General features: G+C 45.0%; 1 protein-coding gene across 1 annotated transcript in view; it reads left to right on the top strand.

Annotated features, from left to right (window-relative positions):
* The window catches only part of TBC1D22A (TBC1 domain family member 22A), a 261,287-nt gene that overhangs the window by 145,916 nt on the left and 91,946 nt on the right, over positions 1-23,425 (top strand). The window contains exon 10 of the mRNA XM_060244773.1: positions 20,338-20,413. Within this exon, the coding sequence (XP_060100756.1) occupies positions 20,338-20,413 (76 nt within the window). The remainder of the gene's footprint in view (positions 1-20,337; positions 20,414-23,425) is intronic.

The following is a 23,425-nucleotide window of genomic DNA, read 5'->3' on the forward strand; positions in this document are numbered from 1 at the left end:
GCGTCTAAGAGGGGTACCTGAAAAAGAGGACACAGACTTAAAAGGCTATATGGTGGATATCATTACTGAGTACATAGAAGAAGACCCTGACAGATTTAAGAGTATGTTGGAGGGTGCCTACAGAGTCAACTCAGTTTATGCGAAAAATAAAGGTCTGCCAAGAGACATCGTCATAAGATTAAGATCAAAAGAAGTGGCAGAGAAAATTTTGAGGAAAGGGTACCAAAAAGCCTGGGCAATAGAAGGGAGCAGAGTTAAAATAATGAAAGAGCTACCAAGAGAAGTGATCAGCGATAGGAAAAAGTACAAGAAGCTAACCGATCAGTTGCGTGCAGAGGGCACAAGATATAGATGGATAATACCAGAGGGTCTTGGATTTGAACAAAATGGCAAAAGGATTACAATAAGAAGCGAACAAGAGATGCATAGCTTTTTTGAAGAAAATAAAGAACCAACATCATAATGGAGTACAAATTACTATCTTGGAATATAAATGGACTAAATTCACCACAGAAAAGAAGGAGAACATTTCATTGGATTAAAAAGCAAAAATGTAATATAATTTGTTTACAGGAAGTCCATATACAACGCAAGGACAGTAAATTTTTGTGGAATAGAAATTTGGGGTTGGAATTTTTTTCACTAGCAGAGCAAAAGAAAAGAGGGGTGGTTTTTTACATTAAAGAACAACTTGACCCAAAATTAATCTTTAAAGACAAAGAAGGAAGATACATTGCTGTTGAGGTGACGATAGAGGCGAAAAAAACGTTACTACTAGGACTCTATGCACCCAATGGAGCGAAAGACAAATTCTTTAAAGACATAAATAGACAAATGGACGAAGAGACTTATGACCAGGTATTGATGATGGGCGATTTTAATGGGACAATACAAAATAACCTTGACAGATCAAGTTCAAAGAAGAATGATAAAGAAGGGAAGCTGCCCAATTCTTTCTTTGAGTTGATTAAACAGGAAAATCTAGAAGACATTTGGAGAAAGTTCAACCCTGAGGTAAGAGACTATACATTTTTCTCAGCAAGGCATAATTCTTTTTCCAGAATTGACATGTTGTGGGGTTCCCAAGGCTTGGGCCTCATAACAAAAAAAATTGAGATTCTTCCAAAGGTTTGGGCGGACCATAATCCAATATGCTGGTCAACTAAATTGCAAAGAAAATCAAGAAGATGGAGAATTAATGAGGATTTACTACAAAATAAAGACACTGTATCATTCTTAGAAAAGGAGACTGCAGCATTCTTCCAAATAAATGAAACGGATGATATGGAATATCCAACAGTATGGGACACTTATAAAGCAGTAATGAGGGGTATATTAATTACATTGAATAATAAAGACAAAAGAGCAAGAGAAGAAAGGCTGTCAGCACTGCAAAATGAAATAGATAAAAAAGAAAAGGACTTAAAAAAAAGACCAGGGAAGAAAAAATTAATAAAAGAAATTACGATATTACAATCCCAAGTTAAACATTTGCTGAATAAAGAATTAGAATGGAATTTAAAAAATTTGAAACAGAAATCGTTTGAAAGTGCAAACAAACCTGGTAAATACCTGGCCTGGCAATTAAAAAAAAGGAAAGAAAATAAGACTATAAATAAAATCATGGCAAATGGGAAAACAGTAGTGGATCAAGAAGGAATTAAAAGAGAATTCTTTAAATACTATGCAAATTTATTCAAGGGTGTGAATGTAAGTAAAGAAAAAGTGGAAGAGTATCTACGAAACATTCAGGTGGCACCTTTGACGGAACATATGAAAAAGATATTAAATGACCCAATAGAGAAAATTGAAATAGAAGCAGCAATAAAAGCAATGCAAGAGGGTAAAGCTCCAGGGCCAGATGGATTCACGTCAAAATTTTACAAATCTCTCAAGGATGAATTAACACCCAAACTGTTGAAGTTGTTAAACACGATAAGAGAAGAAGGGAAAATCCCAAAGACCTGGAGGGAAGCTGTAGTCTCTCTGATTCCTAAGGAAGATAAAGATAGCACAAACGTAAAAAATTATAGACCAATCTCATTGTTGAATAATGACTATAAGATCTATACAAGAATTTTAGCAGAGCGACTGAAACAATACCTGACCAACTTTATAAACAAAGACCAAGCGGGATTTCTTCCTAAAAGACAAATAAGGGACAATGTAAGAGCTGTTATTAATGTTGTGGAATACTATGAAAAGCACCCGGAAAAAGAAGTGGCCTTATTTTTTGTTGACGCAGAGAAAGCCTTCGACAACTTAAATTGGGACTTTATGTTTGCGGTAATGGAAAAAATTAATTTAGGGGAACAATTTATAAAAATGACAAGAGCAATATATACAGATCAGCATGCAAAATTGTGTATAAATGCAGACCTTACCAAAGAATTGAAAGTGAGTAAAGGAACAAGGCAAGGATGCCCGCTATCACCATTGTTGTTTATAATGACTCTTGAAATTTTGTTACAACAAATTCAAAAAGATGAAAAAATAGAAGGTCTAAAAATTAGAAGATTCTCTTATAAATATAAAGCTTTTGCAGATGATATAGTGTTTATAATGGAGAATCCGGTTCAAGTGTCACCACTGCTGTTAGCTAAGATAAAAGAATACGGAGAACTAGCAGGATTATACATAAATAAGGAGAAATCGAAATTCCTCTGTAAAAACATGCAACCAAATAAAACAAACGAACTACAAAAGGTGACAGGTTGTGAAGTCACAACCAAAGTTAGGTACCTTGGAATAGAGATAACAATGAAGAACATTGATTTATACAAAAACAATTATGAAAAACTGTGGTGTAAGATGGACAAAGATTTGATGAAATGGAATAAACTCAACTTGTCCTTACTGGGCAGGATAGCTGCAATCAAAATGAATATTTTGCCAAGGATAATGTATTTGTTTCAAACCATCCCGATTGTAAAAGAAGCAAAACAATTCAACAAATGGCAAAGGAAAATCTCTGATTTCATTTGGGCCGGAAAGAAACCAAGGATAAAGATGAAGATCTTAACGGATGCCAAAGAGAGAGGAGGTTTTCAGCTTCCCGATCTAAGACTATACCACGATGCAGTTTGTTTGACATGGATAAAAGATTGGATAATGCTGTTAGATAAAAAACCTTTGTGGTTAGAAGCTCACGGAAATAGATTCGGCTGGCATGCATACATGTACTATGGGAAGAATAAAATGGATGGTTTTTTCTCTCACCACTATGTCAGAAATACATTACTAAATACTTGGATAAAATACAAGAAATACGGGGACGAGAGAAAACCATTATGGATAGTGCCAGCAGAAGTAATAAAAATAACAGCTGATTCTGAAGAAAAAAGAGAAATGTCATACAACCAACTGCTTAAGATTCAAGGAGACAAAATTGAATTAAAAACCTCAGAAGAGCTAAATAACAATTATGATTGGTTTCAAATGCAACAAATTAAAAGTTTGATGGAAAATGACATAAAATCAGAGGGGATTAGACGAGAACAAACAGAACTGGAAAGAGTCCTGTTAGGTGACAATGAAAAATTGATATCAAAAGTATATAAGTTATTATTGAAATGGTCTACAGAAGAAGAAGTAGTAAAGTCTCAAATGGTCAAATGGGCAATTAATGTGAATAGAGAAATACAAATGGAAACATGGGAGCACCTCTGGAAGAACTCAATGAAGATATCAACTTGTCAAAGCATTAAGGAGAACTGTTTTAAAATGATGTATAGGTGGTATATGACTCCGAAAAAATTGGCTAAGAAAATGTCGGATAGATGTTGGAAATGTAAAAAACATGAAGGTTCTTTCTTCCATATGTGGTGGACATGTGAAAGAGCGAAAGAATTCTGGAAGATGATACAACAAGAAATCACCAAAATTTTGGGCTATGATTTTAAGAAAATTGCAGAGACGTTTTTACTTGGATTACAATTAGAAAAATACCCAAAAGAAGACAGGACTTTAATTTGGTACCTGTTATCAGCTGCTAGGACTTTGTACGCGCAGCTTTGGAAGCAAGAAAAAATACCAGAGAAATGGGAATGGACCATGAAAGTTTTATCGTGGTGTGAAATGGACAAATTAACCAGAACACTAAGAGACTATGACTTAGAGATATTCAAAAGGGAGTGGAGAAAATTTAAAGGATATATGGAGAAAACTTGGAAAGTAAAGAAATATTGGACATTTTTTTAGTTGTAAGAATATATATACGGAACTTTGAGCAATCAGAAGTGCCTTTAGTATGGATTTGAACTTATAACCTCGGGGAAGTCAACATTGGAGGGAGGGGGGATAAAAATGTCATATGGGTTAATGTGAAAAAAAAGAAAAAATTAAGAAATAGATAAGCTTTGTAACCATATGCTACCAATAAATTGTTTAAAACCAAGACTTCTTGTGGAGTCAGCCCAAGCAAACCAACAAAAAACTTAGTGGAGGCTTCTAATGCTTTCTGGAATGATTTCTGAACCTCCTGCCCCCCCCCCCCAAAAAAAAAACAAAACAAAAAACCAAATCCCTAAGAAGTGTCTGGACTGAAAAAAGAAAATGAAAAATGTGCCTTCCATTGATGAGCAACTATGTACATAAGCTTCTGAGACTCTCTCAATGACAGCATTCGATCCCTGTGTCGCTCGGGGTCAACTTTGTCTAGATGTCAAACTACCATCTCTTGACACTGTTCCCCATTATAATATTGGAATCAACGCTTTGTGTCGCCTCGAACTTTGGAGCGTGGGTCTTGATTGCTTCAATGTCACAGTCCACCTTCTCATTGTAGACATTGATCCTCTGGGCTTACCCCAGAGCATACAAGGAAATCTGATTTGCCATCCAGAGCATCAAGCTAGCTGATTTTCAGATGATGTTGAAATCCATCTACCACAACTACTTCAAAGACTCTACCTCCACCCCATGAGCCACCATCATCCTGTTGCTTTGAGCGAGGCTACCCATCTCAATGGGGACAGATATTTCCATGGTTTATGCCTCTATTCTTTGGTATAACGGGGACTGCTCTCAATGTTGACACTCCCCTAGACAATCTCATTTGCCCAGACAATCTTCAGCTTCAGAGAGCCACCATTGTACCATACCTACTATATCTCAGGAGCCTCTTCCAGAACATTTCTCCCACCTCAACTCTGAATCAACATCACTGCTGTTCCCAGATGACACTGTTGGATCCCAAACCTGCATCCCCTACGAGGATTTTAAAATATGCTCTGAACAATTAATTTCTAAGCTGAAAGCTCTGCACATTGCCTATACACCTCCAAAACCTAAAAAGGCAGATCCTGTGATGGATATTCTTTACCCTTCTGACTCTGAACCTATTTCTATGCCTTTGATCAAAGGGATTCATAATATAACATGAACTATATGGGCAAAACCTGCTTGTGTGCAGCCTCCCACCAAAAAGGTGGAGACCATGTACAAAACAGGAAGGGTGTCAGTTTCTACACCACCATCCTTCACCAATTCTATTGTGTTGGAGGTTCTCCCAGCTAAACAATCAAGTGGGATGTGTTCCTCTCCCCTTGATAAAGAGGTGTGTAAGTTAGAAATATTTGGGAGGAAGATTTTCACTTCTGGAGCCCTAGGGTTATACATTGCTAACTTTAACACCACCATGGCCCATTATCAGTATCAGGTGCACCTCTGGGACAAGATGTTGAACTTGTTGATTCTTTGTCAGATGATAAAAAAGAAAGGCAAAGAGTGTTCAGATTAAGGGGTGAAACTGGCTAAAGAATTGAATGCTTCCAGGCATATGGCAGACACCATTAGTTGATCTATAGCTCTGCTGTAGTGCTACAGTGAAACTCCTGGTTAAGAGCTTCTACCATTCCCCCAGATACAAAAGCAAAACTTGAAGACCTTCCTTTTGAGGACAAAACTCTGCTCAGTGAACAAATGAGGTGATAGAATAATTACAAGAAATATAGATTTACTGTGAAATCCTTGGGGCCAACCTCACAGCAGATGACTACCTTTAAACCAAGGTATTTCCCTCATCATCGCAACCAACAACCTGCTTTTGGGAGAGAGTACAAACCTCAGACCTCCAATATTACTCCATATTGCACATAATGCACATCATGCTTTCACACAAAAAAGTTACAATCTTGAGAATGGGACACTCTGGAAAATATCCCAGAGAGCCTTTATCTAATAACAGGTCACAGCAATGACTACTTGTCAAGTTTTGATGCCAGGTCACTTCCTTTTGCTGACCATTGGACTCTTACTACTGATGGTTCCTTGGTTTTACATATATTAAAGTTTGGTTATGTTTTGGAGTTTAAAACACTCCCTCTTTGTAATCATTATGTGCCCATCTCCTCCTCTACTTCTCCTTATTCCCTTCTTCACAAAGAGACCCAGCTCCTCTTGCGTAAAGCTGTGATTCAGTCAGTACAAGTAAACACAAATATGGTTTCTTCTCTAGGTATTTCTTAATTAAGAAAAAGGAGGGGGCATTAGATCAATTCTAGATCTCAGATGCCTTAACAAATATGTGTTCATAAGTTTTGAATGTTAACTTGGGGGACATATCTCCCTGTTAGACCAGGATTCCTGGCTTGCCATCCTAGACTTAAAGGACATGTACTTTCATGTTGCCATTCATAATGATTATAGGAAGTTCCTGCATTTCAGGTTTGCAAACCATTTGTAGTGGTCTGGTCCTCTCAATGGGCCAGGCGGAGTCCAGCAAGCAAGGCAGCAGCAGGTATCAAGAGTCCAGTCCAAGGTTGAGGCTCCAGAGAGCAGAGAGGTCAGTCCAGTCCAGTAGTCAGAGTTGAATAGCCAGGTCAGTACAGGTCCGAGGTCAGGAGTCCAGAAGTGCTGGGGGTCCAAATCCAGTCCAGGAATCAAGGATCAAGATAGGCAAGGAGTCAAGAGTCAAGGTCTGGGAGTAGCAGAGTGGGTGGATCAATACCAAAGGCACTTGTTGCGTCCACGACCTTCCTGCTTCTTCTGGCTGTTATTATGAGTAGGCTGCCTGTCCAATTTACTAAGCTTCCACCCCACAACCGCTCTCGTCTGGCAGTCTCCAGTGGGCCATTATTCACTCTCTCTTCTGCCTTACCTGAAATACTCTTTGCCTTTTAGCCTAACATTGCCTGGGGGAGTCAGGAAAACAGAGATTAGCTTGTGCCGGCCAGCTAATTGCTTCTGAGCTTTTGGTATTTGGATTGACTTTTGGTAGTTGGCTTGACTGCAGTTGTTTGATCTGCCAGTGTGATTTCCTGTAGCTTAGGGTTAACAGGGTCAGCTGAGGGTGCTTGCGTCAAGACCCGACAGGCAGCTCTCAGTAGGAGAGAGAGTTATCAACAGTGGGTGCTTGTGTCTGATCTGCTGGCCGAGACCCAACAGGCAGCTCTTCATTGGAGAGAGAGAGCTCTCAGATTTATACTCAGGTTGCAACTCCAGCTCAGGCTGACTTATGACAACATTCCTACCAGTACACTGCTCTTCTATTTGGCTTTGCAACAGCCCCTAGGGTCTATACAAAATGTTTCTCGGCTGTGATAGCTTTTTTGAGATTGCGGGGGTGCTGCATCTGTCCATTCTTAGATGACTTACTTCGCATAGTTCATTCCAAGGCTGCCTTGACATTGAACATCTCCCTCACAGTACACTTTGCTGTGCTTAGGAGTAGTTATAAATTTGAGAGATCAGTTTTGACTCCGATGCAGGATATAGGATTTATTGGTGCTAGGCTTGACTCTGACTGCCTCCAGGGCTAGGGCCATAGAAACAATTGTTGCCACATTTTGCACCCTTTACAGAATTGGTTTTGAGGTGTTTCTGGATGGGGATAGCACTACAATGGAAACGTTTCTCCATTACCTTTTACAGTTGTCCAGCCTTTGTCGTGGTGGTTGAAGACTGCCAATCTATTGAGAAGCCTTCCTTTATCTCCTCCCCTCATTGATTTTCAGCTTTATACAGATGCCTTATGCTAGGCAGGGTAGCTCACTGTAATTCCCTGTTAGCCAATGGGCATCGGAGTCCAGGGGAATCTCAACTCAACATCAAAGTGTTGGAAATCTGTGCTAATATTCTTCGTGGTCTCTGAGCATCATACCTACAGGATATAATGTGTCTGCGCCGATCCTAATCAGTAACTTATAAAGCTAAAACAGAATTCTGAACCCTTTCGAGTGTCACTCACAGGGGCTGCGCTGCTCATGCTCACAAGAATGGGCACAAGGATTTTGCCATTCCCTTTCTGACACCCTTCGGATAGGATCCACTCAGCTTGCCTTGGTCAGTAACCTATCCTTTTTGCATTCTTTTTTTCAATTTTTTTTCTGATTTATTTTGACTTTGAGAGTCTCTCCTTCACCTTTTCCTTCAGCTGTGTGAGAGAGAATGTGGAGGATGATTGACTGTTTTACTGAACTTTCCTCCCGGTTGGGGCCCAGGCCCCACCCCACCCAATCCCCTTCCATCTCTATCTTGGACCCTTTTCCCTACCTCAACCTTGGACCCATTCCCTTCCATTTTTGTTAAATTGGCTTATGGGAAAACATTGTGGGGTCTTCAAACAATGTGCTAAGTGTTGCAGCAAGATTCCCCCACCCCCCACCCCAGACAGCCGTTCTCTCTACCTCCTTTGTCTTGGAAAAGCCCTTCAGAATTAATCTTGCAGCCACTGCTCCAGATTCTCTAAACAGACAAGAAAAAAAATCAGGCAGCTCAACTTTGCACCATACTTCTTGAAGCAATACTCTCAGCGCCAACAATGGCCGCCTCTCATGACGTTTTAGGGCTCACCCCAATATTGGTCACCATCTCAACTTTTACCACCCCGATGACTTAGACTTTCTGCACTGAGTGATTGGTGCTGTAACACCAGGTCCTGGCAACTGACCTGGTATCTCTACTACTTCCAAAAAATGCAGGTTGAGTAAGGAGCATAGACGTGACAAGCAGAAGAGACACAAAAAGGACTCTGAAAAAATCTAAAAGTCCTTGATGCTGTTCTGACAAAATGCCATCCCCAAAAACATCAGGGCCCTGTGGGACCTGCCACAGTTCTGCCGGGCCTGTAAGACCGAACTATTTAAACTTGCCTTCAACAGTTAAGGGGAAGCAGCTAATGCTCCACATCACTGACAATCCCATTGGACAAATACAGATAATCAGACGTGCATCTTGGATTTTTATGGCTGAGAGGTTTGCTGAGTGAGGTCAATCTCATGGTCTGGATCCAAAAAGCTGACCACTTGTGTCGAAGACAATTTCAGACCTAGAAGCAGTGACATGAGGATGGGCAAGTCAAGCAGCTGAAAAGGAGGAACAAGAAAAAGCTCTGGTGTATGGAAGGTGATGAAGCCATTCCACAGAGCGGGGGCTATTGTCAAAAATGCTCTGGCTCTAGTGGTGGACAATCGTACTTCTTTCAGTCCAGGGATCTTAAGAAGATTTTGGGACCCCGAATGTAGTGGTCTTCGGGGCACATATGAGGAGAAGCGGTCCTGAAGGTAAACAGGTTCCAGGCCATATAGGGCTTTAAAGGTTATGACAAGCACCTTGAAACGAATCCTGAATGCCATAGGCAACCAGTGTAACATTTCCAGTGCAGGTTGAATGTGCTGTTATATAGGTAGCTCCAATAACAACCTGGCTGTTATGTTTTGCGCCAATTGCAGCCTCCGAAGTTGAGTCAAGGGCAGCCCCATGTAGTCTATTCTCAAGGTGACTGTTGTATGGATCACTGTTGCCAAGTTGCTACGCTCCAGGTATGGAACCAGATGCCTTACCCGCCTAAGATGATAAAATGCGGATTTGGCAGTGGCTGCTACCTGGGCCTCCATTGTCAGTGAAGGCTCCAGGAGCACCCCATGGCTCTTGACCCTTGACTCATACTTTGGCGCTCTCTGCTGTTCAACCCCAACCTATCATTACCACCACAGTCTTCAACATAGTCTACATGGACACCTCAACACCCATTGCATAGGCAATGACATCAGTCTTCCTAAAAGCTGCTAAGGCTCCCTGGCCCAATCTGCCTCTACTCCAGTTTCCTCCAGGAGAATTGACCACATGTATAAGATCCTGGAGGCCAGGGCTGAATTTCTGTTTTCCCACCTCAAATCTAACTCCATAGTGGTCTCATCTTCTTCCCGGGGCAAACACATGCATTGAACACCCCTTGGCCACAAATTTTATTCAGCAGGGGCCCTAGGCAAAAAACATCCTAACTATGCTGCATGCACAAGGAGGTACCAGTATGCTCTGTGGGAGCAAGTCTCCTCCTCCACATCCCTTTGTGACCTCTGTCCCTAAGAATAAATGCCTTGAAGCTTGGCTCATCCAAAAGGAAGAGACATTGTTGGCAAAACGACAACTGAACTCAGCCAAACACTCTATAGATATCTTTGCCAAGATTTTCACTTGGGCAGTAACATTATGGCAGTAACATTTGACTACGCTCCATGTCCCTTCAGCAAGACACTAGGGTGTACAGTGAGGACTTCTCATTTGAAAGGGAAGGTCCGTTCAGTTCCACCACAGATACAGTACTTCAAGATTTGGTAAGAGTTTCAAGACCTTCTGTAATTTGGGTGTTTCCTCATCCTCTCGACCATCAAAATCCAGGTCCTGAAACAAACCCTGGTCCTACCCACCTTTCAATAAACAACCACTCAACCAGCCCTGGCATCCAAGGTCCCAACAGAACACCCCATAAGTTCTTAATGGATCTAAACCCAAATTCTCCACCAACACATCTCAACTGGGAAGGTCTAAAACCACCAAACAGGGTCTTTGCCTCCAGCTCACATGCCCCTTGCAAGTGTCATTCTGACTTCCTTTGGAGCCACGCACCTTAACTATCAATTATCACCTTGGAGGAAAATCACTTAAGACAGATGGGTCCTCTCTGTCCTCTCGAAGGGATGTGCGATAGAATTTGTTCAGACTCTTCAGTTCACTCACAATCCCTTCATCTGTGCCTGCTGCCCCTTGTCTTGGTGTCCCTGGGATGGTGGGACTGGAATTTCCTAGTGGGTGCACCATTCCATCCACTAGTCTCATAGCTGAAAATAACAACAGACACATCTCTGTGGGGATGGGGAGCAATCTCAATGGCCTCTGTGTGGGTGCCTCTTGGGAAGTGCACCTTACTCACCATCACATAAACTTTCTCAGACTTCTAGTGATAAAGTATGCTCTCCTATCCTTTTGCCATCAGACTACCAATTGTGTGGTCTCTGTGTCAGAACTTGGATGAACTTCAGAAGAGTCCAATACTTGTTGCAAGTTAGGAATCTTTATTGGAAGAACTTCAGTACTATAGTAACGAAATAACAGTAATGGCGATTCTGGGCAGTTGGTTACATTTTATGCCCACAGCAAAGCATAATAAAACAATAATTCACAGTGATTCACACGGTCCCAAGTGGTTGTCTCTTTCCCAGCCTTCGTTATCAGCCAAGGAGGATGCCCCCCTATTGCGAAGGCCAAACGGCCCGGCTTCAAAGGGCACCTGTGGATGTTAAGCAGAGACTTTCTGCCGCCTGTCTTACCGCCCTAAATATTTAGCATAGCAAAGAGGCTTGGGTCAATGACCGCTGTCAGTATTCTGAGTTACAACATGGAGACAGTTTGGCTAAGCTAAAAGATCACAGTTACAAGTTCTGACATACTGCCCCCCCTAAGCTCGTCGCCTTGGGCTTGTGCGGGTACAGTAGGTGAAACTTTTTCAGCAGTTGCGGAGCAGATACATCAGTAGCTTTTACCCATTCATCACAGCTAGGGGGAAAATACTTCCATCTAATAAGATAGTACAACGCCCCCCTCCGGATTTTTGAGTCTAGAATATCTAACACCTCATGGTGACTCTGACCCTTCACTAATGTCGGCGGCGGTTCCGGGGGGCGGGGATGGAATGGCGTAGCTCCAGGATCCTTGCGAAGAAGGCTGCAATGAAAAACAGGGTGGATCTTACTGAGGGATTTGGGTAACTCTAGCTCGACAGTTACTTTGTCGATAACCTTCTTTATTTTGAATGGCCCCAGATACTTAAGTGCGAGTTTACGGCACCCTTGTGGAAGGGGCAATTTTTTTGTAGATAAGAACACTGTGTCCCCCTCTTTCATGTCCCACTGAGGAGCATGCTTCTTGTCAAAGTACCGTTTGTATTCCCTCTTTGCCTCTTCCAGGTTTTCTTGAATCACTTTCCACCCTCCCCTTATTCCCTCCCACCACTGGAGGCAAGACGTAGGTTCTTTAGGTCCTGCCGGAAGGGGGAGGTTTGGGAAAGGTTTCCCCTCGTAGCCGTTGACTATTTGGAAAGGGGAGGTTTTGGTGGAACTATGGAGGCTGTTATTGTATCCATACTCTGCGAAGGGCAGCAGTTCCACCCAGTTTGTTTGTTGGTAGTTAATGTAACACCTTAAATATTGCTCGAGAAGCCCGTTCACCCTCTCCGTCTGTCCGTCCGTTTGTGGGTGGTAGGCTGAGCTAAGTCCTTGTTCGATGCCAGCTAGCTTGCAAAACTCCCGCCAGAAGTTGGCAACGAACTGCGGCCCGCGGTCACTAATGACCTTCTCAGGGAATGAGTGTAGGCGGACCACGTGATTGAAGAAGAGTTGGGCCAGTTTTTTGGCGGTGGGTAATTTCTTGCAAGGGATGAAATGGGCTTGTTTTGAAAAAGTATCAACCACTACCAATATCACTGTTTTCCCTTGAGAGGGGGGTAATTCCACTATAAAATCCATAGACACCACAGCCCAGGGTCGGCTAGCCGTGGGGAGAGGGACGAGGTGTCCGGGGGGTTTTCCCCCTCTGCGTTTGGACATGATGCATGTAGGGCAGGCTAGCACGAATTCAGAAACATCTCTTTTTAGCTTTGGCCACCAAAACTGCCGTGTGATGAGGTGGAGTGTTTTTATATACCCAAAGTGGCCTGCCAGGCGATTGGAATGGCACTTTTCTAGTACTTCCTTCCTCATGGACTTAGGTACATAGATTTTCCCTTTGTGGAGCCAAAGCCCCCCCTCCCCTTGCTCTAGCCCGTCGGGGCGGTCTGCGCCTTCTAAGTCCGCTTCTGAGGCGAAGCGCTCCTGTTGTGGTGTTTCTGGGGCCCCGGTTGTTTTCCCTGAACGGGTGGTGACCCCTCCCGCAATTGCTGATGGTGGGATGAGAGAGTCGATCACTTCCTCCCTCTGGCTTTCGTGCTGGGGCATGCGCGAAAGTGCATCGGCTAAAAAGTTTTTAGTGCCGGGGATGTGCTTCAGCACAAAGTCAAATTTGGCAAAGAAGCCCGCCCACCGAATTTGTTTAGCGGTCAGTTTGCGGCGGCCTGTGAGAGCCTCCAAGTTTTTGTGATCGGTCCAAATTTCAAAGGGGACTCGGGCTCCCTCTAACCAGGATCTCCAAGTTTTCAAGGCGAACATTACAGCAAAAGCCTCTTTGTCCCACACTGACCAGTTCCTTTGCTCGTTTGAGAATTTGTGTGAAATGTAGGCGCAGGGACGCAGTTCCCCCTCCTCGTTCCTCTGCATCAATATGGCTCCTACGGCGACGTCGGAGGCGTCGCATTGCACCACGAAGGGTTTCAATTCATTCGGGTGGGCCAATATTGGTTCAGAGGTGAAGAGTTGCTTAAGTTCTTGGAACGCCCGGTGGCACTCGGGTGTCCAAGCTAAGCGCGTCCCGGGTTTTTTCGCCGCTTCCCCCTTCCCCTTCGTTTTTAGGAGCTCCGTGAGGGGGAGCATCACCCGGGCGAACCCCTTAATGAATCCGCGGTAGAAATTTGCGAACCCGATGAAAGATTGTAACTGCCGTCGGGTTCGGGGCGGTTCCCAATCTAGAACAGCTTGGATCTTTGCGGGGTCCATTGCCAGTCCCTCCCCTGACACTCGGAATCCCAGATAGTCTAGTTCCGTCTTGTGGAACTCACATTTAGACAGTTTAGCATACAGTTTGTTCTTACAAAGAGTCGCCAGTACTTTTCTCACAAGAGGCACATGAGATTCAAGATCTTTTGAATAGATAATGATGTCATCAAGGTACACCACCACCCCCTTGAACAGGAACTCTCTCAACACTTCATTTATAAAGTTCATAAAAACCCCTGGTGCACCTTGTAGCCCAAATGGCATGACTAGGTACTCAAACTGTCCCATAGGCGTGTTGAACGCGGTCTTCCACTCGTCTCCTTCTTTAATCCGCACGCGAAAGTACGCGTCTCTGAGATCGAGCTTAGTAAAGATCTTGCCCTCGGCCACTGTGTTTAGGAGGTCTCTTATCAACGGGATCGGATAAGCATTAGACATCGAAATCCCGTTTATCCCGCGAAAATCTGTGCAAAGTCTAAGCCCCCCATCCTTTTTCTTGCGAAACAATACTGGGGCGGCATGGGGGGCGGTAGCTGGTCGGATGAAGCCCCGTTTCAGATTTTTGTCAATGAATTTCCTCAGCTCCTCTTTCTCTGCCCAGCCCATAGAGTACAGTTTTGCTTTCGGTAGCGTTTGCCCCGGAATGAGTTCAATGGCACAGTCCGTGGGGCGGTGAGGGGGGAGTTCGTCCGCCTCCCTCTCGCTAAATGCTTTCCTTAAGTCCCTGTACTCTTTGGGGATCGATCCTATCTCCTCGAGGGTGAGACAGAGTCTTTCGTTCTGCGGGGGTGCTTTCGGGCCCCACTCCGGTTTCCAGTGGTGGTGCTCGCACCGCCAATCCGGGAACCGCACTATTTGCTCTGCCCATCGAATGTCCGGTTGGTGTCTTGCTAGCCATCCTGATCCCACCACCACGTCGAAGGAGCAAGAAGGGGCTATGACAAACGCCTCCACCCCCCAGTGTTCTTCAGTCCCCACGGGGATGGCCTGGGTCTCTAGGGTGCATGGTTCCCCCCGCATTGGCGTCCCGTCCATTTGCTCAAATTGGATGGGGTGCGGGAGGGGAGACGTGGCTAGTCCCAGCGCTTCTACTAAGCGGGGGGTAATGATGTCCCGAGTGCACCCAGAGTCAATTAAGGCCCGGGCGTGCATGAATCTTTTTAGGTTAGGGTTCAAAAGGGTGACTGCCATGAACAATAGCCCCCCGGTAACTCTCACCGTCAGTAGTGCCGGCGTTTTGTCGACCCGCTTCACGGCACTGATTAAAGCAGGTCGCTGTCGTTTCCCGCCGACTCTTGGTCCCAGGACTCCTCGCTGGATTCTTCTATGGTGGTAATATCCTCGTCAATCGCCAGCGAAGTGGCGACGGTGCCCCGACTGGGCTCCTTTGTTCGTCCGCCCTTCTTCGGCGCGGTGGGCGTCGCTTTAGGTGGCGGCGGTGTCGGGGTCGGCTTCCCTGGGCAATTGGCGGCCGGTGATTCGGGTCCCCACACCGGTAGCATTTTCGTGCTGCTGCCGAGGGAGTTGAGGTCGCGGGGCCCCGCTTTCCTTCTGTCTTGCTCGGTGAGGGACTCAACTTTCCTGCCTTCTTGCTCTGCTGCTGGCGCCGCATCCCGACGTGCTGGAGGTCGGTCTCTACCTCCCCGGCCAGTTGGATCCATCCCACTAAGGTATCTGGTCTTCCCTGGTGGTAGCACCGGTCTAGGATGTTCGCGTTCAGGCCGTTCTTAAACGCGGTGTATTTCATGACTTCATTCCACCCTCTGGCTGCCGCACAGTAGCCCATGAACTCGGTGGCGTACTCCCGGGTGGTGCGGTTGCCTTGCTCGATTCTTTGCAGGGCCGCGACAGCTTTCTCTTCCCGCAGGGGGTCTCCATATTGCCGAAGCATGGCTTGTAGAAAATCGGCCACGGTGGCTAGTTCGGGTTTCCGCCCCGTGTAGAGCCCCACGTACCATTTCTGGGCCGGCCCTCTTAGTCTGGAGGCGATGTGGGCTACGCGGCTTGCTTCCGTGGGGTACCCCGCTCCCCAGTGCGTGAAAAACACGTTGCACTGGATCGTGAAGTATTCCACTGCATCCCCGTCGAAGGTGATTTTCAGCTCCCGGTGTCCTCCTCCGTCCCCTCCGGCTGGGGCGACTGGAGCGGGAGCCACCGGAGCCACTGGGGCCACCGGTCCGCCGGGTGGCGGGGCTGGTGGTCCCGCCGGAGGCCCGGCTGGCGGTCCTGCTGGTGGCCCAGCCGGGGGACCTGCCGGAGGACCGGCCGGGGGTCCGGCCGGCGGCCCCGCGGGGGGTCCCGCTGGGGGGGCCGACCGGCGGTCCTGTTGAAGCCCCAGCCGGCGGCCCCACTGGAGCCCCTGCCGGGGGTCCAGCCGGCGCGCCTGCTGGCGGGCCCACTGGTCCTCCCCCCGGGGATTGCCCTGCGGCCACGATCCCTTGGAGCGTACGGATCTGGTCGCGGACCACTCCTAGGTTCTGTTGCATCTCTTCTGCCATCAGGGTCCGGGATGCGTGAACCTCGTCGTGGATCTCTCTCACCCAATCGAACATCTCGTTGCGTAGCGTTCGAATCGGGTCCCCTCCACCGTAAGTCCCGAGCCCCTCGTCTCTGGGCTCATCCTCGTCCCCTTCTCCTCCGCCCGTGGCGATGAGTCGGTAGCGCTGCTCCGCGGCCTCCATAGCGGCCGTTGACTTCCTCGGGCTCCAGATTCGGGAGGGGAAGGCGTCGACGGTGAACGGCGTGGGGACCTTAATCTTCCTCCTCGCGCCAGTTACCTTCGGGTCGAGGGGTTCTTCATCTGGTGGAATAGTGGGCTCTCCGTTGTCTGGTTCCAGTGCCGCCATAGGGCCAGGTTGCCAGTTCCGATAAGCCCAAACAAAAGGATTACTGTTATAATGTCAGAACTTGGATGAACTTCAGAAGAGTCCAATACTTGTTGCAAGTTAGGAATCTTTATTGGAAGAACTTCAGTACTATAGTAACGAAATAACAGTAATGGCGATTCTGGGCAGTTGGTTACATTTTATGCCCACAGCAAAGCATAATAAAACAATAATTCACAGTGATTCACACGGTCCCAAGTGGTTGTCTCTTTCCCAGCCTTCGTTATCAGCCAAGGAGGATGCCCCCCTATTGCGAAGGCCAAACGGCCCGGCTTCAAAGGGCACCTGTGGATGTTAAGCAGAGACTTTCTGCCGCCTGTCTTACCGCCCTAAATATTTAGCATAGCAAAGAGGCTTGGGTCAATGACCGCTGTCAGTATTCTGAGTTACAACATGGAGACAGTTTGGCTAAGCTAAAAGATCACAGTTACAAGTTCTGACACTCTGTCCTCACAGACAGCACAACTGTCCTCTGCTATATAAACAGGCAGGGGGATACTGTCTTCTTGCTCTGGAAATTTGGGAGGAACGTCAGTCTCAGGACATCTTCCTGGTAGCCTCATACCTATTTGGGATTCACAATGTCAATGCAGACTTCATGAGTTGGGGAGGTGCATCCCTCCATGAGTGGGAGCTGAACTGGAAATCTTCCTGTCTTCAGTGTACAAAATGCCACCTTTTCCATGCAAGGACCCCTGGGTCCACTTACTGTCTGGAGAACACATTTCTCCTGACTTGGTTGAATGCCATGTACTACGCTTTCCTACCTTTCCCCGTCCTCCAGCAATTGGTGACCAAACTCAAGATTGACAATACAATGTGTATCTTAATGGCTTGACAATGGCTGAAGCGGACACAGACCTTTCCAAAGGTGAAGTCATCCCTTGCCACTGGCTCCAGACATTCTCACCTTAGGAACTTTATGGCACTACAATGTGCCAATACTCCATTTGCATGCATGGTTCATTTCTCCATAAACCAATATTCAACCAGAGTGGCTAAAGTTTTACTTCCCTTTTGTAAACTGTCTACTTGGAGGCCAATCCAAAAAGACATGATTCACTCTGTGGGCTGGGGAATGGAAGGTAATACCAGAATCTTGTCCTTTAACTTAAAATTTTTTATTATTTCCCGTTGCTAGTGGATGCAGGTCTCTTAGTCTTCTCAGTTAAGGTACATTTGATAGCTCTTTTAGCCTTCTACTTTGGTGTTGACTCCAGGCCAATATTTTCCAATTTGCTTTCAAAAAGATTCCTGAAAGGTTTATTCAACTTTGTACCTATCTACTAAACCATCAGTTCCAGAATGGAGTTTGTTGTTGTTCTTTCTTGTTTGTTGATCAACCATTCGAACCAATGGCCTCTTGCAATTTTTCTTTTCCCTTTTTCCTTATAAAACTGCTTTTCTGGTTACAGTTACCCCTCTTCGTTGGGTGGGACAACTCGGGGCACTGAGACATGACTCGCCTTTCATTAGATTGCATGCTGGCAAGGTCATTTTGAGGCCTAGTTTAGAGTTTACACCAAAAGTAGTCTCCCATTTTCATATTTCCATAGAACATGACCCTACCTGTTTTTCAACCCAATGCTAGTTCCCTAGCAGAAAAGATCATGCACACTTTGGACACATGACAATCTTTATTGTTTTATTTAAGTCATACCTCATCATTCTGTAAAGATAAAAACTTGTTCACTTTCTTTGCTAAACCAAAGAAAGGGAAGGCTGTTTCTACACAAACCCTTTCCAGATGGGTTGCAACTACTCTCACAATTTCATATGAAGCAGCTCATTTAGAGTGCCTGTTTCCTCTGAAAGCCCATTTGATGAGAGCTCAAGCTGCTTCTTCTGAACTTAGGGTCTCCATTGGCATTTCAGAGATCTGCAAAGCTGCACCCTAGTCTTCACCATTGATCTTTATCAAGCATTATTCCATCAACATCGATTCCATAGGAGATGTGGGTTTGGGGAAAGATCCTGGGCTGGGCTAAAACCCAAACTATATTCTGTGTCACAGGGAAGGACAATCTAACTATCAAAAATAGTAATATTAAAACACAACTAGGAGTTGGTCAGTCACAGCAGGAAACATATGTTACAATCACTCTTTTGTTAAATGACCCATGCCCTCCTTCATGGTAAATCTGCTTGCTAATCTCTCATGTGGGACAGCACAGAAGACATAAAGATGAAAACATCTGTAGCTGATGTTCATCAAGTGTCTTCTGTGCAGGCACACAACCCTCCCTCCACAGCAGCAGGAGGAGGATTGAGGGAGAATGCTTCCCTTCCTCCTTATTGTGTGATCTCTGGGTGGAAAACTAATCTTGTCCACTACATGCTGAGAGGAGGAGGAGCACTTAGCTGTAGATTTCTGGAAATTTGTACAAGAATTCTCTTTGGCAGGTCTGCAACTGTGCAGTCCCAGACACTTTGTAGACATCAGGTAAGTGCAACCATGTTTTCCCTTTCAGTGACCATATTAAAATATTTCCTTCTCTTTTTGTTGCCATCCCCCTCAGAATTTTCCTCATTCCTTAAAACGGCTTCTGTTTAACAAGAGAAGTGATTTTTAAAAAACGCCCTGCAGAATTTAATAAGGTTAAGACAGCATCAGGCACAATACTGGAACGAACAAGAAAGCTTAATTGTGGTTCATATTCTTATATCTGAAACATTAAAATGAGAACCTGGATCGTATTGTTTGTTCTAGGGGAGGCATACAGTTATTTTTCAACATCAAAGCTATCAATTTCTTTGTATTTTAGCACCATTTTATATATTTTAACTATTTTAAATAATTTATTTGTGACTGATATATTTAAAACTGTTTATGTTGTTTTATGTGAATCATGGGATCCCCATGTCTGTTAGCCGCCCTGAGCCCGCCTGGCGGGGAGGGCGGGATATAAAAATAAAATATTATTATTATTATTATTATTCATCCCTTCGCGCTGTAAATGACAGTGTTTTTTCATAATGTTTAAACTTGTCATATATGAAGTTCTCAAGACTGACACATTTTGGAAAAAAAAAATTATGACAAACCCCTGTCATTCCCCCGCTGCAAGGCAGATTTTTTCCGCCAAAAATTTTGTTCCCTGCCGTGACTGAGCAGCTCCAAGTAGTGTGTCAATATTACTATTTTGGGTAGTTAGATTATCCCACCCTGCCACACAGAATATAATTTGGCTTTTAGCCCAGCTCAGGAACTTAACGGGAAAAACAGGAGCCGTCTTGTTTTACCCTTTGAAATGGCACTTTGGGCGGTATAACATTCAAACAGAAATCTTAAGTTTATTAATGGACAGGGGATGAATAAGTGTAGTCAGGTGCTGGAAAACTTTATGTACTGCAATACAGATGTTTTGCCTAAACATATCAGTATAAGCTCTTGCTGTAAATAGATCCTCATTAAATAGCAATATGGATACACTTGCAAAAACCCATCTGTGATACCTCATGCTCTTCCCGCAAGGGTAAGAGACAAAAGGCTGGACCTGCATTTTGAAAGATAATATTCAGTGAAGTGTTCATGTAGTGCCTCTTATTTGTTTCAGCGGGCAACCTTTACCCTTGTATCTTTTTAGGACAACTACACCTTTGCTCAGCCTGGTATTCAGAAGAAAGTAAAAATGCTGGAAGAACTGGTTAGCCGGATCGACGGTAAGTCACAAAAGTGAGGTGAGACACTAAATGCAGCTTGGCTGAAAGCGTATTTCGTTGAAAATATTGAAACGTCTAGCTGATACCTCTGCAGTGTTTTGTCCTGACCAGAATGCAGCGTTTTAAGGCAAAGGTGTCATCCCTGATCAACCTGTGGCGCAGTGACCTGTGGGCACTCACTGCGACAACTAAAGGAAAGCCACTCGAGCGTGGGCCACTTTTGTTATATTTTGCTAAGCGAGGTAATCAAAAGTCAATGCCAATTTCTTTGCCGCATAGTAATGGCCACGTACAAAAGGCAGCCAGCATTCATTGTACATTAAGTTTAGTGATTGTCTTAATTTGAGAGAGGCGCTACAGTTGTTTATAGTTGTCCTTTGGCACCATGGTGTGTGCCTTTGTGCCTCCTTTTGCTATCAGGAATGTCTGAATAATTTCTCTGTGGAATCCAATTAATTACTAACTTTGGAATAACATCCCTAACATTAGAGATAAATTGCAGTGGGTGGAAGGGTAATTTTAGATTATGCTTTCATGTGTTTTAGCAGGGGCGGTCTGAAACATTTTTCTACCTTCATCCTTAAAACAGTTCCTGTCGTGAAATGCTGACTGTCATATTGCAAAAGCGGAGTTTAATTAAATGAAATGCGAAAGATAGCACCAGCCCATTCTAAACACATTCTCTTGATAATTCATTAAATTAACGAACAGAGCATTAACAAAATGATGTTGAGCAGAACGGAGCATATATTTGTGACACTGCCTGTCAGAAAGGAGAGCGTGTGCCAAAGAAATGCTATTACTTAAATAACTTAATACTGGATAAACTTCTCGGGAAGATGAGCGCCATCTTTTCATTATTGGAAGAAGAAGAAGAAGATATTGGATTTATATCCCGCCCTACACTCCGAAGAGTCTCGGAGCGGCTCACAATCTCCTTTACCCTCCTTCCCCACAACAGACACCCTGTGAGATAGATGAAGATATTGGATTTATATCCCGCCCTCCACTCCAAAGAGTCTCAGAGCAGCTCACAATCTCCTTTCCCTTCCTCCCCCACAACAGACACCCTGTGAGGTAGATGAAGATATTGGATTTATATCCCGCCCTCCACTCTGAAGAGTCTCAGAGTGGCTCACAATCTCCTTTCCCTTCCCCCCCCCCCCCACAACAGACACCCTGTGAGGTAGATGAAGATATTGGATTTATATCCCGCCCTCCACTCCGAAGAGTCTCAGAGTGGCTCACAATCTCCTTTCCCTTCCCCCCACCCCACAACAGACACCCTGTGAGGTAGACGAAGATACTGGATTTATATCCCGCCCTCCACTCCGAAGAGTCTCAGAGCGGCACACAATCTCCTTTCCCTTCCTCCCCCACAACAGACACCTTGTGAGGTAGATGAAGATATTGGATTTATATCCCGCCCTCCACTCCGAAGAGTCTCAGAGTGGCTCACAATCTCCTTTCCCTTCCCCCCACCCCACAACAGACACCCTGTGAGGTAGACGAAGATACTGGATTTATATCCCGCCCTCCACTCCGAAGAGTCTCAGAGCGGCACACAATCTCCTTTCCCTTCCTCCCCCACAACAGACACCTTGTGAGGTAGATGAAGATATTGGATTTATATCCCGCCCTCCACTCCGAAGAGTCTCAGAGTGGCTCACAATCTCCTTTCCCTTCCCCCCACCCCACAACAGACACCCTGTGAGGTAGACGAAGATACTGGATTTATATCCCGCCCTCCACTCCGAAGAGTCTCAGAGCGGCACACAATCTCCTTTCCCTTCCTCCCCCACAACAGACACCTTGTGAGGTAGATGAAGATATTGGATTTATATCCTGCCCTCCACTCCGAAGAGTCTCAGAGCAGCTCACCATCTCCTTTATCTTCCTCCCCCACAACAGACACCCTGTGAGGTGGGTGGGGCTGGAGAGGGCTCTCACAGCAGCTGCCCTTTCAAGGACAACCTCTGCCAGAGCTATGGCTGACCCAAGGCCATGCTAGCAGGCGCAAGTGGAGGAGTGGGGAATCAAACTCAGTTCTCCCAGATAAGACCCCACACACTTAACCACTACACCAAACTATGCACAGTGTGACCTTTGTTGTTCCCATCACTCATTACTGCAACATTTTGTATTGGCTTGCTTGTATTTAAGACGCTATGTAGTTGATGTTGACATTGTAGAATTTTAAATATCACAATGATGAGTTCGTTAGTTATAAAAGCAATACAACATTTTAGTATATTATTAAAGGATAATATTCATATTCAGCTATACTTATGAAATGTGGGGGGGTCATACGTTAGGTTGGATCCAACCGGCTTTTCTGCTGTTAAAAAGGGTGGAAAGAAGCCCCCTCTTGACCACCAAACAAAACCATGTTAAGGATCTCGAGACCTGCATGGATAAAAGACGTGGAAGGGCGGCTGTAGGAAGGAGGGGAATTAGGCAAGGTTGAGTGAAAAATCAGCTTAGCTTTTTCCATCCCAGTGCTTAATATATCATAAAGACTGAAAGTTCAGGAAAGGGGTGCATAACAAGGTTCTAAAAGTGCCTTTTTGAAAAAAGATACTTCAGCGATGTCTCCTAAATTGCTGACCACCACCATCCACCTTGCTAGTATTATCAGCTGGCCAGCTGTTACATCATCTGTAGCAGCTTGACATGCATAAATCAGCAAATGAGTGCTTTTGGGGGAACAGATGAAAGCATTCACCTTCTAATGTCTGCAGCTCAACCTGTCTTTCAGAGCACAGGCGCTGCTGTTTTATTTTGAACAGGATATCACACTGCTTGCTCCTATCCCTTTCTAAATAGGAGTGTGCCTTCCTCATCTGCCAGAGCTATGGCTGACCCAAGGCCATTCCAGCAGGTGCAAGTGGAGGTGTGGGGAATCAAACCCGGTTCTCCCAGTGCAACCCGGTTCTCATGTGCAACCAGTTTGGTGTAGTGGTTAAGTGTGCGGACTCTTATCTGGGAGAACCGGGTTTGATTCCCCACTCC

This window comes from Heteronotia binoei, chromosome 8 (assembly GCF_032191835.1).
Source record: "Heteronotia binoei isolate CCM8104 ecotype False Entrance Well chromosome 8, APGP_CSIRO_Hbin_v1, whole genome shotgun sequence".
In the NCBI taxonomy this organism is placed as follows: Eukaryota; Metazoa; Chordata; class Lepidosauria; order Squamata; family Gekkonidae; genus Heteronotia; species Heteronotia binoei.